Consider the following 18,350-nt stretch of genomic DNA (forward strand, 5'->3'; position numbering starts at 1 on the left):
CGGATTAACGCTCTCCAAGGCCTTGAGACATGATGACATAGAGGCCCCCTTCACCCTGACCCACTCCACCCGTACCCCCCAGTGTAAAGGAATTTCACAGATTTGCAAGTCCTGGGAAACCAGGATAATCTTCTCTGACACAGTGTTGCTTTCAACACACAGTTTCATCACAGACACGTCGGACATGTAAGGCTACACTGAAAATTCTAGAATAACATTTGTAGTGATGGAATGTTCATCATACCATCAGGAGCAGTGCTTTTGTATATTTAGGAAACAATAAGTGACCAAAGATTTTAAGAAATCTCATATAAAATCTCATATAAATATCATTATGATCTCAAGACCTTCAAGATTCTTGAAAAAGAAAATCAGTAGAGAAAATGTATACTACTTAGAAAGTCTAGTAAAAAATAGAAAGTAGGAAATGTTCACTTTTTAGACTGTATACCACGTCATGTATACCCTTATACTGTATAACTTAAGTCACCAGTTTTGGGGATGTCACTTGTATAGTTAATTTTGAATAGCCTATCCAATAGGCGGTTTCCAACACATGGTGATGCAATCCAGTGCAAATTCAGAAATAGACTTTTGACTATGTCTTCAAAATGGAACCATTCAAGTGAAATCCATTTGCTGACAGATGTAGTCGTGACAAACTATGTTGAGAGGCTATGAGTTCATTTTGTTTCACTCTGCAACAGAATGTAAGAGAAGTAAACCGATGCTTTAGGAAGGAGGGATTGCTATGTTCAGAGTCTACATTTGGCCAATCAGCCAGTGTCAAATAACTGGTATATAATCTTTTTTCTGTGCTTTGTGTCAAGCTTTTCAAGAAGTGGTCTAAAATGCCTTACATTTTACATTAGGCAAATGTGGTTGACTCTACAGTAGCAGTTATTTAATTTGATTAATATGAATACTTTAAATGAATACATCTTCTGTCGATTATGGTAATTGTCTATCAATTTAAAGGAGAAATTACAGAAAAAAATTATATACTCTTAAAAGTAAAGAACTTTATCCCCAAAAGCTAAGGCATCATTCTCATCATCATCGTCTACATAGTTTTGTTTTTTATCCACTTTTTCTCCCATTTTCTATATATATTTTCTCCCATCCCAATTTCGTATCATCCAATTCAACCCTCCCCTGTCACGAACGCTGTTTCTTGCCTCCCACAAGCAGGCTGCAATGTGGACTAAGTCATACATAGCACAAGTCCCCTCCGGTACTTGAGGTAACAGCAGTCGCATCTTTTCACCTGCGCAGCTCGATCTCTCAGTGGCGAGGAGTAACGCGTGGGAGGCTCACGCTGCCCCCGACACTTCCTGATTCTACTGCGCAGGCGCACCAACCGACCTGTAGGAGTCGCTGTCCACAACGCCCGATCCCCACCCATCAGTTTCCCACCCCCTAATACGGCCAATGTGTATTAGTATGAACGACCAGCTAAACTGAAAGCAATGTGGAGCGCTGGGCTCGAACAGGCAAGCCCAGCGTCTCCGTCATTCGTGGCGAGCGCCTTGCCCACTACGCCACGTAGCCGCCTATCATCGTCTACATAGTTATAAACAACAACAACATCAACAACAACTACAAAAGTGTTCTGAGCTCAATAAGTACCTATGACACCAAAATGCTTTGAAAGGTCAGTGTTCACTAAGATCAGGGTTTCCCATTAATTACCTAGACTGTGGCGGTCTAATTAGTCCCGCCACAGTTGTATAATGAACCAACATTTTTTTTTATTACATCTATAAAGTTTGCCAATAGGGATGTATCAGTAGTATTGGCAGTGGTAGTAGTCGTAAATAGTAATCCACTATATTTTTTCTAAAAAATAAACCAGTTCAACACAGGTAACCACCTTTGCTTCATTTCTTTGATGGCTCAAATGTATGCTCTAGTCCAGTGGTTCCCAAACCTCTCCTCGAGACACCCCAGCCGTTCCATGTATTTGTTCAATTCCACCACCAGCACACCTTGATTCAACTAATAAAGGGCTAGTTAAGTTGAATCAGGTGTGCTGGTGGTGGAATTTAACAAATACATTGAAGGCTGGGGTGCTTCGAGGAGAGGATTGGGAAGCACTAGTTTAGTCGATTTTGTGTTTTGAGCACAAAGTTCATCATAGATCTAGCCTCTTTATTTTGCTCTCAAAGTGCACCAGATTGATGCATTTCACTTTAAAATGTACAAACAAACAAAAATGCGGGGGGGGCATGCCCCCGGACCCCCCTAGAGGGTTGGAGGTTCACCCCCCATAGTCTCTGAAAATCCTGTGGGAAACACTGCTAATATATTACATTTGTATTACTTGATAAATGTTGCTAACAGTGTGTGAGGTCATGCAATAATGTTTTGGTGGGGATTGTAGTTCTTGATCAAGCAAACTGGACTATGTCTGTGGCAAATACATGCAATTACATCCATATTTTTTTTATAGATATATCTAGGGACATACAGTCTTTATAGTACATGATAGGGGGTTTTGAGCCAGGGAACAAGGCAAAGTGTAATTTTACTTACACTACCGGTAATTGTCATCAGACAGTAATTATTTGTCAATAAGTCATCAGTGTCATCGGGTGTCTACTAGGTTTTAGGATAAAGCAAATTTTTACAGATGTATGCCTTTTACCATGGCCTTCAAATTTTAAAGATATACTTAGTTAATACTTAAATTCAGTTTAGAGCTAAATTACTATAGACAGACTACCTGGTTTTCCAAGATCCAAGGGAAATTAATACCCTACTACTCTATAAATAATGTCTCACAAAGTGCCAATTTTCATTTTCTGTCAGGATTTTGTCACAATAGGCCAAATCAATATGTAGTTAGCCTACCTTTACTCAGGCCTAGGGTTCAGCTCCTTCATAATTATGTGCTATAGCTGCAGACTATTGCAAACGGTCTTCACAAAAATATATTTTCTAAAGAATATTCACAAGTTCACTGCTAACAGAAAAAGAGGAAATACAGCATGGAAGACCAAATAAGAATACTTGTGACATTCTTAACTCATTGAGCGCCAAAAACGAGATATCTAGTTTTTTTTCTTCAGTTTTTCTTTTTTTTTTATTATTATTATTCTAAACAGTCCTTCCTGTAACAGGACCTTCCTGGCACCTCTGATTAAGTTAGAATTGAAATGACGATCGAATCCCGACAGGTGGCAGTATCGCCTACCTTTTGAACTGGGCTAGTTTAGTGTGGGGAGTGCTGTCTAGCACTCAAAGCACTAGAGAGCGAGCAGCAGTGAGCTATGGCGATCGCGACTTGTGGAGACTATTAGAATAGGACAAAACAATCACACTTAGGGATGATAACGTGCGTTTTCACCAGACTACATTGGACTCAGCACTTCTGGTAAATCATAAAAATACTATAGTCAAACCGGCCGAGGCGGTAACATTATTTGTCGCCGAGTTGAGAGCTCCCCAGACTACAGCAAACTAACGTTCAGCAATGGTGATCGCCTAGAGCGAACTATTGGAGATTATTATGAAGAGGAAGAGGACAATCGGTGACAAACAATCCATCCATAACATAAGGTGCGTTTTCACCAGACTATGTTGGATTCTAGTATTTTCAAACAGGCTGTTTGGATGTACGTTCCTGGATGTAACGTTAGCCTGGCGTTGCTAACGGGCCAACTAACATTATATTTATTGATCCTGTTCTGACCTAAGACACTTGGAACAAGAGAGGACAGGGTTTTGGTGGACCTGCTGACAAAAGGTAACGTCTATTTAACCGAACCCCATCCTAAAACATGCCTTTGTAATTATCCCAGCGTCGTATAACGACCCCCCCCCCCCCTTGGTGGCTTTGTGAATAGAAGAAACATTCCATATAGTCGTGTTTACCTTTGACCTGGAAACAATATAGGTTTCAGGCAAGCATCAGGCAAATATGCATGCTGCACAAAACACGTCATAACTCGCTTTCCAGAAAACCGAGACTGGATTATTTTTAAACTGGATGATTTTTAGCATGGGATAGCAAACGAACGAAGGCATGTAGAAATAAATGTTTTTTTCCCTGTTGGAGTATAAATAGTGCCTGTCAAATTAGCCATACTATTGTCTCTATAGCTATAATATAGAATATACGATGGGTCTGCAAACATCGTGAAAATGGTCAAAAAAGCTGGCTCCAGGGAGTAAAGATGGAAAAACAGCGTGGCAGTCAAAGAGTTAACATGCATGATCTATGTGAAAGTAATCGCATTCCTTTCTGACCGCCCAATAGGAATTGATAAAAGAAACTCAAGATATGGAAGGTATTGCCTCAAATATATCTGACTCATAGAATAGGGTACAATGCGTAGCTCGCAAGGCCACAGGTGTTGCTGCCATCCCGGAGCATTCGCATATAGCCACCCTCGCCCCAACTGGTGCCCCAACTAGAGAGAAACAAAAACAAGAGAAGATTCATAGAAATCAATATGAAAAAGGAACCACCTCCTACAAGTGATATACAACTAGGATACTATTGCGTCTTTGCACACTGATAAAGCTCTATATCAATTTAATGTATTATTATTATTATTGTGAGAACTAAACCATGTCATCTGTAAAAAAGAATTTGGATGATTGTAATAAGTTAGGTTGTTGTATTGTGTATATACTGAATATGTGTATGTGTGCGTGTGTGTGTATACTGTATGTATGTATGTATATGTATGTATGTATGTATGTATGTATGTATGTATGTATAGTGTGTGTGTATATATGTATGTATGTATGTGTGTGTGTGTGTGTGTGTGTGTGTGTGTGTGTGTGTGTGTGTGTGTGTGTGTGTGTGTGTGTGTGTGTGTGTGTGTGTATATTTGCATCTGTATATATTGATATGTGGGACTTTGGACCCCAGGAAGACTAGCTGGTGCCATTGGCATCAGCTAATGGGGATCCTTTTTAATAAACAATAATAAACAATTGATAGGATTGTTGTGACACCTACCTGTTTTTTTTTTTTTTTTTTTTTTTCCCGATTTTCTCCCATCCCAATGTTAGTCGTTATGCCAATTCCCAATCCCCTTCCTGGTCGCTGCGCACTTACCCCCAGTCGGTCTGGGAGAGTGGAGGCTATCACGTTCTTCCTCCGACACACGTCTAGCCAATCAACCGCTTCTTTTCACCTGGCAGCACGGACTCTCACTGAGAGGGTGTAACGTGTGGAAGGATCACACTACCCCCCTTAGATCCTATCCGCGCTGAGCAGGCGCCCCGACCGAACTGTAGGAGTCGCTGTTTACAACGACCCGGACCCACCCGCCAGCTTTCCCACCCTCTAATACAGCCAATTGTATTAGTGTGAACGGCCAGCCAAGCTGGTGAGACACCTACCTGTTCTTAATGATCCAGTAGTCTTGGCCTCCTTCAGAGCCGTAGCCGACCAGTAAGACTGCATGACTGAGGTTGTTTGGGTTACAGTTGGGTTCTTCGAATATTCCTGTTGAACAGATTTAAAATAAAATACCACTTTTTCCACTTTTTATTTTCACAGTCAACATGTATTTTCTCCACGGTTAATATGTTAATTGTACAGGCATGTGTGATGTTGGGGAGACAGTGGCTACAGGAGGTAGAGCGGTCATCTGGTAATCAGAAGGTTCCCAGTTTGATTCCAGCTCCTCCCGGCAGCATGTCGAAGTGTCCTTGAGCAAGACACTTAACCCCCTAACTGCTCCCAATAAGCAGGTTGGCACCTTGCATGGTCGCCCCCCCGTCGTCGGTGTGTGAATGTGTGAGTGAATGTGAGGCATAAGTTGTAAAGCGCTTTGGTTAAAAGCTCTATATAAATGCAGTCCATTCACCATTTATGTTAGAAAACAAACCTGAGCTGTAAAACAGGAAGCTTGCATGATTTGCGTCTACAGAGACTGTGATTGGGCCGACGGTAGCCACGGCATCAGCCAACGCCTGCTCATCTCCCCTGGGTATGAACCTGTAGTCTGAGATCTGGGCAACTGACAGGCTGCTGTCATAGAAACAAGGTTGGTTGTCCTGTAGACAGAAAGATGGTGGTGTACTTAAATGCCATATTCAGAACATGGACACTGACCTTATGTATTGTGGTTAGCTTGATGGAGGCAGAGCCTTCCGGAAGGGTCTTACCACTGAGGTATAAGGGTAGGAGCTTGTAGACTGCAGACCTTTCTTGATCACGTAATCATAGGCATAGGCCATCCAGGCTCCACTGCAGCCATAGGTTCCATAAGATCTGGAACAGTCTATCAGGTTTTGCTCGCTCAGAGACACTAGCTGGCCTGTTTGCTTGTACATTTGTGCCTCAATGGCTCCCGTAGTGCTAAAAGCCCAACAGGAACCGCAATAGCCCTAAAAGAAATAGATGAAAACACATTTTGGCGGATGTCTGGTATCCAGAAGAGAAATTGAAACACACATTTGAAGGTACTTGATGATGATACTTTGTTTTCCTGAAATGCAACTTCAAATGATATTTAGAAATGTCTCACCTGATCTTTGACCTCGGTGACATAACCCATCGCCCTGTAGTCCACTTCTGCGTGCCCAACCCCCAACCTAATAGCGGCATGACGCAGCTTTCGAGCTGAAGTATTCTTCCCTCTCTTCACAAAGTGGGCATTTATCATTGCCCCTTGCAGCGTCTGATATTCTTGTCTGGTCTACACAGGGAGGAGAGATACACAATATATCTATTGTGTTGCATGTATTCACTTACGCTGTTGCCAGTCAAAAACAATGAAACGTTCACCAGCGTACAACTGGAGCAAATATACCTCCAGACCTAACTGATAAATTACTTGGAATCATAAAATAATCATAAACAAATAATAAAAACATGTTTAATGTTAATTAAACAGTAAGTAATTATTACCAAGTCTCCATATTTATTCATGGCCATGGTGAACATCTTTGTCCCTGTCATAAACCTTAAGTTGTTGTCCTCGATCACTCTGTTGTTGTTTTCCCAAATGGTTTGCCTCTCATTGTCCTCCAGCTGCATTAAAGAACACAACGGACCACAGCTGTTACAGACCATTCGTGTACATACAGTAGTATTGACTGTTAGAGACCTTTTCATAAACATTCTATTTTGGCCCAAATGTATTTCCTTTTGTAGTGTTTGTTGATATAGTAGCTGACAGGAAATAGTCTGGGGCCCAAGCTGTTTCCCTAGCAACGGTATTCTTCTGAAACCATCTAATCCATGGCCTGCACTTTTCTGTGATGTCGTCTTGTACTATGTGTACCGGGTGTGTGTCATTATGTACTGTGAAAAGCACGTAAGTCATTGCTTGCATCTCTCCGATGTCACCAAGACAAATACCTTTGCATTCATTGTACTTGGTTGAATAATAATAATAATAATAATAATAATAATAATAATAATAATAATAATAATAATAATAATAATAATAATAATAATAATAATAATAATAATAAATAATAATAATAATAATAATAATAATTAATAAATAATAAATAATAAATAATAATAATAATAATAATAATAATAATAATAATAATAATAATAATAATAATAATAATAATAATAATAATAATAATAATAATAATAATAATAATAATAATAATAATAATAATAATAATAATAATAATAATAATAACTAATACACTTTATTTGTAAGGCACATTTCATACAGGAATTGTAGCCGAAAGTGCTTCACAGCAGTGATGTAGACACAAAATAGACATAGGCATAAAATGAGCATAAAATTGGCATACCGTAATTATAGACAGGCATAGAATGAGCAGAAAGATATTAAAACTTCTCGGAAATATATTAGATTAGAAATAGATTTCTGTCATTAAAGTCTATGAAAAAAAAGAAAAGATATATACAGTATATATATTAAAGATTGTAATAGATAGTCATAATGTATCAAATAAAATACAATTTCATTCTGCAGAATCAAAATACAATGTGGTTGTAATTCTAAATGTGTGTGCCTCCAGTGAAGAAAAACATATAATCACACATGGATGCCTCACATGCCTATTGGTGCTTGTATTGTAGAGTGACGACTAACCTTTTCGTCATGGGACACACTATGGGAGTGCTTCCATATCTGCCAGTCAGACATCACCATCTCGTCTGAGTCTGCAGACGACACGTGCAGTGGTCCACACAGGAGGAAATAGAGGAGCGCTGCCCTCACTGTGTTGCCAGTCCATTGGCCTGGAAGGATGAACAGCATGTTTTACATTTTCAAACAATTTACAGCCCCAATCTGTAATCTGAATGTAAACAAATAGGTGGCCCCACCACCAAAAAATACAAAATAGGACATATATATAAAGATACCAATTGAACACCACAGATACCACAAATTCTTCTATGAAAGAGAGACATCGAGAGGTTTTGTTTCAGATTTTTATCATCAATTACTAACGTCCTCGTATGAAACCCTCCACCTAGACTCCGTCTGGAGGAGGGATATACCAGACCTGGAAAGCGATTTTGATTGGCAAGAAGCCTGGGCAAATGTTCGATTTACATCAAGGAACCCAGACCATCAACAAATAAATCTTAACTATATTCACAGGACATACTTGACTCCTATAAGACTGGAAAAAAATGGGTCTTAAACAAGACTCCAAATGCTCCTTATGTACAAATGGGGACAAGGGGACATTTATGCACATGTACTGGGACTGCCCAGTGCCCACCAGTTAAAATATTCTGGAAAGAGGTGACCCAGCAATTATCAAATCTCTTAACTCTGAATATACCTGTACACCCCTCTGTATTACTGCTGAATGATGTTTTTGAGAATGCAGTACATCCACAGCTAAAGAGATTGGTTTTATCGGGTATCACAGTGGCTAAAAAGCTGATAGCATCACGATGGTTCCAACCGGAAAAAAATTGCCGAAAGGTCTGGATTATTACATATCTCGATGTGATTTATCAAGAAATATCTACAGCAAGAATTTTGGGTCTCAATGAATCAAAAATGAAAATGTGGTTAGAAGTGGTGGAGATAATAAAAGCTAGCATATAATGGTAGTGTCTGGTTAGGAGCGTGGGATAATGGATGGATCATTATCCAATGGGGGGTCCGGGAGGGGGGGGTACGAGCTAGAGTATGTGTGTAGGGTATTAGATAGCAGGCATTGGTGGTATATCCTGTATAAGACATTTAACTATATGGTGATTTCATTGGATGTGCACTGTTAATAATGCTTGTATATCTTATCGTGTGTTGTCATGTTTGTTTATATGTTTGTTTAAAAAATAATAAAAAAATAAAACACAAAAAAAAATAGGACATATTTCTATTCTCTAGTTGATTGACTGAGCTCTTGGTACAAGGAGTACCACTGAACAAGAGATACAATCTGAGTTTGGAATTGTATACGTATTTGGTGCATTTTGGGTTTGTTGACATTGGTAAATGTTTTAAGTGAAACAGACAGTTTTACTGACACTCATTTACTGTTTATGATTAATTGAAAATGGGGGACCCCATTGGTCTGCATCCCCTTAACAATTGTATGTATTGAGCTGTACTGTACTGTACCCATTCTGCAATCTGTTAATAAAGTTTTCAATCAATCAATCAATCAATACAGTGGGTACATACAGTATTTTCCATCTATAAATCTAACTCAAGAATGCATGGTAATACACCCCATACTTGGATCAAAGCAATTCCGGACCGAGGCTTTAAAGTACCATTAGAGTACCACATAATCTAAATATTTCATGTCTTCCTTTGATCTAGGAAAGTGCAGTCAATATAACAGATAACTATGATATGAGCCTCTCTGATGTCATATAATATGTTAAATCTAAAGCTGCTCCATAGACAATGAACATGAACATTTTGTATGTTTGAGTTTTTAAACCCAAATCAGCATAGTGCTACCAGTTCTGATTCCGAAAATCCAACAGGATGCTCTCACCTTTACCCTTTTCACAATTAATTCTCTAAAACTCCAGATTTTACATATTCTGGATTCTGGCTTTTTTGTTCATCTCCACAAAAATGTATCGAACACATATTCCCACAAATGGTGTGGTATTCCCCTTTAAGCCAATACATTTGTAGGCCTATTGCATTTGAATTTCAGATTTATAAAAAAAAAGAAAAAGAAAAGAGAGTAAGAATGAACGTACCTTCGGGGAGATGCTGTTTTGTCCACATGCTGGGAGAGTAACTCTGTGCTGTGATACAGCCATGATATCAACCTGTCTTTTATAGCGTTGCATGGAGTGCATGTTCTCACAGTATGTTTGTGTACCTCCAATTTACCGGCTATATGCCAACACTGAGAGAGACATTAGTCAACCAAATGAGAGGTTTTCCTTGCTCCTCCCTGCTTATTTACACTAAGCCTATAAAAACTGTTTTTTTCCTCAAATACTTTAATTGCAGGCTTAAAATGTAGCACGACAACACACCAGTGACCTGACATCAACTTCCCATCTGGATTCACATAAATCTAGACCAGGCTTTCAGCAGGTTCTCTGAGGAGATGCTTTTGCACTCTGTCATACTGTAAAAAATCTATAATGTGACTAATGTGACATATGTATTTTAAATGTTGGGGGGGGGGGGCATGGCAATGTTCCAACCATTATGAGGTCCCTTCGTAAAAGAAAACACAGAAGAAGAAGAAAATATTTGAACGCTTGATAGAGGAGCATGGCCAAAACGGTGCAACAGCGCCGAACAGCGACCGTGCCGATTCCTGTGCAGCACTGCAGAGAGACAGCTCGCTCAGCTGAGTGTGTTATTATTATGCCGAGCGGGCGGCGCCAACACCCAAACACTGTGCGGCAAAATAGGCGAGTGGCGATCATCATTTGAGTGTGGCCCAAGCCCTACATTACCTCCGTTTTTAATGAATGACTACGCCAGAAGAAGAAACATGAGTCACGAATGAGGTCTGCAGGATGTCGTTCAAGGTAAATCACTGGATTACTTTTTCCTGCACACTCGGCAAGCAAGCTTATTATGGATAAGAAAAAAAGATCATTCCTTCTGTAGGCCATACTGTTACATCTGAAAGTGCAGACTACTTCCCATCATCTTTTGGGTTTGCTATGACAACAAGGTGGGTCTATATTTCAATCTCAGATCGGATATCGGTCTAATCTTGAATACATGACCCGTCACCCGACCTTCAATGAGTCCATAGCTATAGTCTTAACTGGACAGTCGTGCGCCGTGCGCTCTCATGCTCTCTTGTGTATGCGTGTCTGTCTGTCAAGCATCCTATCTTTTATGGCTTCTGGAATTCATTCCACAGGCCAGTGGCCTGGCTAGATTCATTAACTTGAAATAGTAGTGTGTGCGTGCGTGCATGTAGTGCAGACAGACAGAGAGGAAGGTAATAATGCAGATCAAATGTGATTGATTGATGGATGGATTGATGGATGGATTGATTGGCCTGTTAAGACATAATCTTCCCTGAGCCATCATTAATCACCTAAACCCAACTGAACCTGCACTGAAACCCTTAATTCTGAAATTACACTACTGGGTCAGGTTCTGGTTGTGCTGTTGTGTTTGTGTTTATCCTGCTGTGAATGTCCTTAGTACTGTGATACTGGTCTCAGGTCAGTGTTTGTTGTGTGTATTTCTACTACAGAAGGAAACACCCCTGGCTAATGCTGTGTTTTGGGCAGCTCGGAAGGGGAACTTGGCCTTGCTTCAACTGCTGCTCAACAGCGGGCGTGTGGATGCAGACTGCAGAGACAGTGTACGGACACTGCATGAGCACATTGTCCTGGCTGCTCAACTGCACGCTTTAACCATAACCCACCTGTGGTAGGAGAGAAAGAGAGCTTCAACCTTTTTTTTTAACCTGTGTGTGTGTGTGTGTGTGTGTGTGTGTGTGTGTGTGTGTGTGTGTGTGTGTGTGTGTGTGTGTGTGTGTGTGTGTGTGTGTGTGTGTGCATGTAGCCTACAATTCCGTACATGTGTGTGTACGTATTGTATTTTCCCCATTATTATAAAGTATTTGATTTTCATGGTATTTTATTTTTATTTCATCGATAATGTAATAACATGGAAAATCGGATCAATAATAAAATCATCTCATCATCTCATTTTGTACAATTTACAAGTAATTATAACCAAGGACTCAAATCGGATCAATAATAAAACATCTCATCATCTCATTTTGTACAATTTACAAGTAATTATATACCAAGGACTAGGGATCAATATATTGCAGTACAAAAACGTGACAATACGTATCGTGGGCAGAAATACACATGTACATTTCATTCTGCTGTAGTATTAATCACAAATTAGATGACTTGCCTATCGCTTTTACAAGCTCTCCATCGCCCATTACACAGTTTGTATAGCAGAGTGTGCAATCACCAGTCTGTATGCAATAGATTTAGCTTGATGTAACATTACAACATCAACTCCTTTGAAAACTGTACTTTGCACACAGTACTTACACACTGTAACCACTGTATTACATTATTATTATTATTATTATTATTATTATTATTATTATTATTATTATTTATTATTATTATTATTATTATTATTATTATTATTATTATTATTATTATTATTATTATTATTATTATTATTATTATTATTATTATTATATATAATCTTTTGCACACACAATATACTGTGACTATTGTATTATAATGATAGACTATCATAGCCCACTGGATTATAATTTATGGCTACTCTATTGTTGTGCCCAGCTGCCATTCCATGCCATTTCTATTTTTATTCTATCTCACTCATCTTTATTCAATTTTTATTCAATTTTCTTAATTTTATCCTATCTTGTTGTTGTTTTTATTGTTGTTGCTGCTGCAAGGTCGAGAGAGCAAAAGACAAAATAACTTGCGCTGTCAAACTGTGCTGTGATGTGACAATAAAATATTCTGATGCTGATTCTGCACTTCTGCATACCATGGTTGTATCAAATCATGAAGCCCATATTGTGTATTGAATGGTGTCGTGAGATAAGCACATCATCCCATCCCTACCAAGGATCCAGAGGGATCTAGCAGGGACTTTTGTTTGTTGTTTACCTTTTCTTCCCCCCCCCCCCCCTCCCAGTATGGCACCACAGCCTTGATGGTGGCCTCGGACAGTGGCCACTATGATTGTGTCAGGGAGCTAATCATGCAGGGAGCAGACATCAACTACCAGAGAGAGGTATGGCTTATTAATGGACCTGTCTCGAACCCGCCCTCTTTTCTTGATCCTCCAATCACAACTGTCTTGCCTCCCGCTGACAAACTTTGGGAAGCAACAGTTGTGATTGGAGGATCAAGATACGAGGGTGGGGTTTGAGATGAAAATGCACAAATGCACAAAGTACATGTGAAATTGGGGTTTCAGATGCAAAGAAATGCCCATGAAAGAAAGAAAGAAAATGGAAAGAAATACAAATTATTGTATACAAATGGCCCCATAATCCCACATTAACCAGTTATTTCAAAGAGTTTTGATGGAATTGCCAAACATGTTGTGATCTCCTCCAGACAGGTTCTACTGCCCTGTTCTTGGCTTCCCAGCAGGGACACCATGACACAGTGAAGCTCCTCTTCGAGTTCGGTGCCTCCACAGAATTCCAGACAAAGGTATGTTGTTGTAGGTGGCGGTGGCGTGTGACATTTCAATAGTGGTGGACGGTGGTGAATGAGAATACTGCTGTCTCCTCACTTCAGACTATGACTCAGAGGAAACTATGGGGAGACTACGAAAATAAGTGAATACACCTCTCTAGAATCCGGTGTAGGTCTGTTTCATATCCAGACATTATATACGTCCTGGGTAGGCGACCCTAGAGATCGGTCTAAAAATAATCTGGATATTTATTATTATTATTATTATTATTATTATTATTATTATTATTATTATTATTATTATTATTATTATTATTATTATTATTATTATTATTATTATTTCCCCTGTGTTATTTACACTGAAGTGACAGTGTGGCGTGTAGTGTAACAGGAAGGTTTCATATCGTGCCGGTGAATGCACTCAGTATAGATACAATGAATATATACAGCTTCTAATGTATGTGTTTTCTTTCACGTGTGTTTTGACAGGACGGTGGCACAGCTCTCACTGTTGCTTGTCAGTACGGCCACTCCAAGGTGGTCGACACGCTCTTGAAGCATGGAGCCAATGTCCACGACCAGCTAGATGTGAGACCCCTCTTCATCCTCATAGAGACTAATCTCTTCTTGCTGCCTTTACCTTTCTATGGTCTTTCATAATTCTGTCTGTCGGGGCAGCTATGAGCGTGGTGTTACAGTTATACACGGTGTCCTTCGGGCTGACATCCAACCTCTCATGTTACACCTGGCCACTGACTCAGGCATATTTGCAGGACCAGGGTCTCTCTCCTTGGACGCAGCTCAATTTGCTAGTAGACAAAAATGGCTTGACTATGCAGACTAATGTTTAATGTTTCCTAGATGCAAAGCACTTCATAGACTGGCAAATGTCACTCACTCACTCACTCACTCACTCACTCACTCACTCACTCACTCACTCACTCACTCACTCACTCACTCACTCACTCACTCACTCACTCACTCACTCACTCACTCACTCACTCACTCACTCACTCACTCACTCACTCACGTGGTGTAGTGGTTAACACTGTCGCCTCACAGCTAGAAGGTCCAGGGTTCGATTCCCGCTTGGGGACCAGGTTTCCGCATTGCCAGGTACCCAGGTGGGGTATCTCCTGGGCCTTTCTGTGGGGAGTTTGCATGTTCTCCCCCTGTGCTCGCAAGGGTTTCCCCTCCAGAATATGAACCCAATGGAAAGACATGCAGAACAGATCGCTAACGCTGTCGCGTCCCTGACGAAGACGGACAGGAGCACTTGGATTGGTCCCCGGGCTCTGCCTGTGTTCCTGTGTGTGCTGCCCATCACATGTGTGTGTCGCTGCATGACGACATTGCCAATGTGTACAATGAATAAAGACTTCTTCAAAGTCCAGTTTAAACATACCGTACTCACTTATGGTTTGCCACTCCGCCCCTTGTGGCGGCTCACAGATATGGCACTTTGTGTAAGACCAGTTCAATGTGCTTTGCATCTATGACACCATGTGTCCTTGTTTTTAGACACAAAGCACCTTATACACTGACAATTTCACTAACTCACTCATTCACTCACTCATGGTTAGCCACTCTGCCCCTAGTGGCAGCTCACAGGCATGGCAGCTCACGGGAAGACCAGTTTAGTCTGTGCCTTGCATCTATGACACTGTCCTTGTTTTTTCCTGAGTCAGTTAATGGTAATATCAATTATAATATCAGACAGTGACACATTCGTTTTGTCAAAACGTTTTCCCTTTGAGATAACTTTTTGTTTGGCACAGGGTAAACGGTATTTCAACTACTATGCAGTAATATGGTAGCTGAGTTCATAACTGTGCTTCTCTGTATGATACCATTTATCAAACAACCCATGCACTCTTATATAATGTTTCAGGATGGTGCCACACCTCTATTCCTGGCAGCCCAGGAGGGTCATGTGACTGTGATACGTCAACTGCTGTCATCTGGAGCCAAAGTTAACCAATCAAGGGATGTGAGTTGTTAGTGTAGAAATCTGTATATTGATGATAAGTGATCAGGCATTTTGTTTACACTAAATTTAGTATATCTTGTGTTTATTACTGCCTATGTTTTATCTTTATTTTTCTTCATCTTTACTATATATCCTATTAAATGCTAACAAAAGTTATTATCTGATAATAATCATAGCATAGAATATAGATCACTTGTACTGAGAAATTGACTGTTTCAAAGTCTGTGTGAATTAGAGAAGAGTGAATTAGTCAAAAAGGAGGGTTGCATCGTCTGTGCTGAGAATGACCATGGTGCAGTTTATCCCTATCCATACTGTACTGTATTTTTTAGAAGGTCCACTGTGTAAAGATGGCAACGGGTGACCTTAATCAAAGAAACACACACACACGCTCTCTCTAATCTTTCATTCATATCTTTTAAAGTGATCATCCTAATTTTGTTTGTTTTGGCAACATCTGTGATAAGCTTGTATTGACTTGCTTTCCGTCTTGAAAATGCATGCTAACTACTGAGTTAATCTTCTATTCATTCCAAACAAACTGCTGTTGCTGATGGCGATGTTAAAACCACTCCTTCCTGTGTTCCTGTGTGCTGTTTTGAACAGCAAATTTAAAAGCATTCATAAACTGAGTATAGGTAGAATCACTATTGTGTTATATCGATTGACAATACAGAGAGTGGCAAATTGGACATTTATTTATTTGAAAATGTTAGAGATTATTACTTTAACATGATGTGTTCGCCACCCTGACGCTTCACTTGATTGGCTAATGTTCTCTTTTTCCTCTTTTGCTCCTCCTCATCCCATCTCTGCAGGATGACACCGCCCCCCTGTGGATGGCAGCCCAGATGGGTCACAGTGAAGTAGTGAAAGTCCTGCTCCTGCGTGGCGCAGATCGGGACGCTGACAGACAAGTACGCTATTCTCTAGGACGCCTTTGTCAGAGGCTTACATCACTGGACCAAGTGCATAGGGATAGGGGCTCTCTCAGCCTTGTCACACTGTGCAACGAGTAGAATGCATTGGCTTCATCTCTCCCTCACTGTAAAGAGTTGATGACATCAAACCAAAAGGCCACTGTCTTTATTTACCCGGTCAATTGTAAGATCCCTAGCCCCTAACTTTCAAAAGGTGCAAATTACATTACAATTGCAGAGACAAGGAATCAACACAAATATTTTTGTATAGTGTCTCACTGCCTTGTGCTGTTCTGGCAGGGATGATGAATATTTTACTGAAATATCATTCTTGTGTCGTGCCATGTTTCCTCTCCTCACGCTACGCGCTACGCCCTTGAAGGATGGGTCCACAGCGTTGTTCAAGGCAGCTTTCAAAGGACACAACAGTGTCATTGAGGAACTCCTCAAATTCTCTCCCTCTCTTGGCCTTCTCAAGGTAGAGGATGATACAATCACATCTTACCTGTGCAACTGTATAGGTTGAGATAATGTCACGTCTTACCTGTGCAACTGTATAGGTTAAAGTGATGTCACATCTTACCTGTGCAATGGTATAGATTAACATGATGATATCACACCACTTTTACATGATTTTATGTGTCTATGTTATGTCTATGTGATGTGTTGTGATGTCATGTGTCTTTACGATGTCTGTATGATGCATGTCTGAACACTTCGTTCCCCTACCCCCCTACAAGGACCACAATCGAAATAAGCTCTGAGATTTTTTGTGTCTATCCTTGGCAGTATTTCCAGACTGTGCTTCTGTCACATGTTTATTTATATATTGTCAAAATAAAATCTATCAATCTATTGACTTCTTTTGAATAGCAGGCCTACTCTAATACTGGATAAGGGACCGTTTTTATTGTTATTATTTATTTATTTACAACTTCTCTCTCTCTCTACATATACCCCCAGAATGGCTCCACAGTTCTTCATGCTGCTGTCATGGGTGGGAGTCACAAAACAGTTTCACTTTTGGTCGGGGCCAATGCAGACCCTCTGCTACCCAACCAGGTAGGTCACTTTGATTTTAAGATGGAGAACGATGAGCATGTACATTAGCAGAAACATCAGGACATTTAATTACATATCAACTAACTTTTTGGTGCATTTATTTATTTATTTATATATATATATTTCTTTTTTCTTTTCTTTTTTCAGAACAACGAACTTCCTGCAGATCTTACAAGGAGTGATCGAATCCTAAGGGCTCTACATCCAACAATCTTAAATGGAGATAGATGATAACCCCAGGTGCCCGCCTTTAGGCCATGGTTGTACTGTGGAGAAATGCACTGAGGGCAGAAAACGATAACAATATTTCAAACATATTCAACCACCTGATTTACATGGTGCTTGCTTTTGATTGCAGCTGAAATGGAGTGGTCATAACTACACTTAACTGGATGAAAACGTGGACTAAACAAAGAGATTAGTTCAATGTGCAGCCAAAATGTTTTTGTTTGTACCAAGGGTTAATTTGCCACGCGAATAATTCCCGTTGTTTTGTGGTTCTATATGTCACGCAGTGTATTTTTATTTAAATATTTTACCCTGAGTGTTGTAATATTTCTAAATATTTTGCAAAGATTTATTTGCCTTTTTAATAAATGTAATAAAGTGTACATTTGTTAATGAATAAATGACTGTTTTACATTTGTTTTACCACTGCATTAGGGCTTACCAGTGAGATTCTACATGTAATTATCCATATAGCCTATAGAGGTCAGTGTGTACCCAAGACATTTCTCATAATACTTAGATTCCATTGCATTTGTAGTTGAGCCTTCATTTGTTTAATAATTCTTAGTTT

The 18,350-nt window shown here is 39.8% G+C and overlaps 2 protein-coding genes across 3 annotated transcripts; one reads left to right on the forward strand and one right to left on the reverse strand.

Moving 5' to 3' along the window:
* Positions 1–1,392: 1,392 nt before the first annotated feature.
* cts12 (cathepsin 12) lies at positions 1,393–10,263 on the reverse strand. Its single transcript, XM_084308987.1, has 8 exons — positions 10,142–10,263; positions 8,049–8,197; positions 6,875–6,997; positions 6,492–6,662; positions 6,130–6,351; positions 5,850–6,018; positions 5,359–5,464; positions 1,393–4,415 (listed from the first exon to the last, which is right to left on the reverse strand). The coding sequence occupies exons 1-8, from the start codon at positions 10,167–10,169 to the stop codon at positions 4,316–4,318; spliced, it is 1,068 nt and encodes a 355-aa protein (XP_084165113.1). The 5' UTR covers positions 10,170–10,263; the 3' UTR covers positions 1,393–4,315.
* A 538-nt stretch (positions 10,264–10,801) lies between these two features.
* Positions 10,802–18,061, forward strand: ankrd29 (ankyrin repeat domain 29). 2 transcript variants are annotated; one of them, XM_084309128.1, is made up of 10 exons: positions 10,802–10,933; positions 11,620–11,730; positions 13,068–13,166; positions 13,496–13,594; positions 14,069–14,167; positions 15,471–15,569; positions 16,388–16,486; positions 16,872–16,967; positions 17,453–17,551; positions 17,699–18,061. In XM_084309128.1, the coding sequence occupies exons 1-10, from the start codon at positions 10,922–10,924 to the stop codon at positions 17,780–17,782; spliced, it is 897 nt and encodes a 298-aa protein (XP_084165254.1). In that variant the 5' UTR covers positions 10,802–10,921; the 3' UTR covers positions 17,783–18,061. The 2 variants fall into 2 exon arrangements, with proteins under 2 accessions (XP_084165254.1, XP_084165255.1); XM_084309129.1 differs by having other exon boundaries at positions 10,917–10,933; positions 11,620–11,798.
* Positions 18,062–18,350: the final 289 nt, after the last annotated feature.

The sequence above is a fragment of the Notolepis coatsorum genome, assembly GCF_963971535.1.
Source record: "Notolepis coatsorum genome assembly, chromosome: 2".
NCBI lineage: Eukaryota > Metazoa > Chordata > Actinopteri > Aulopiformes > Paralepididae > Notolepis > Notolepis coatsorum.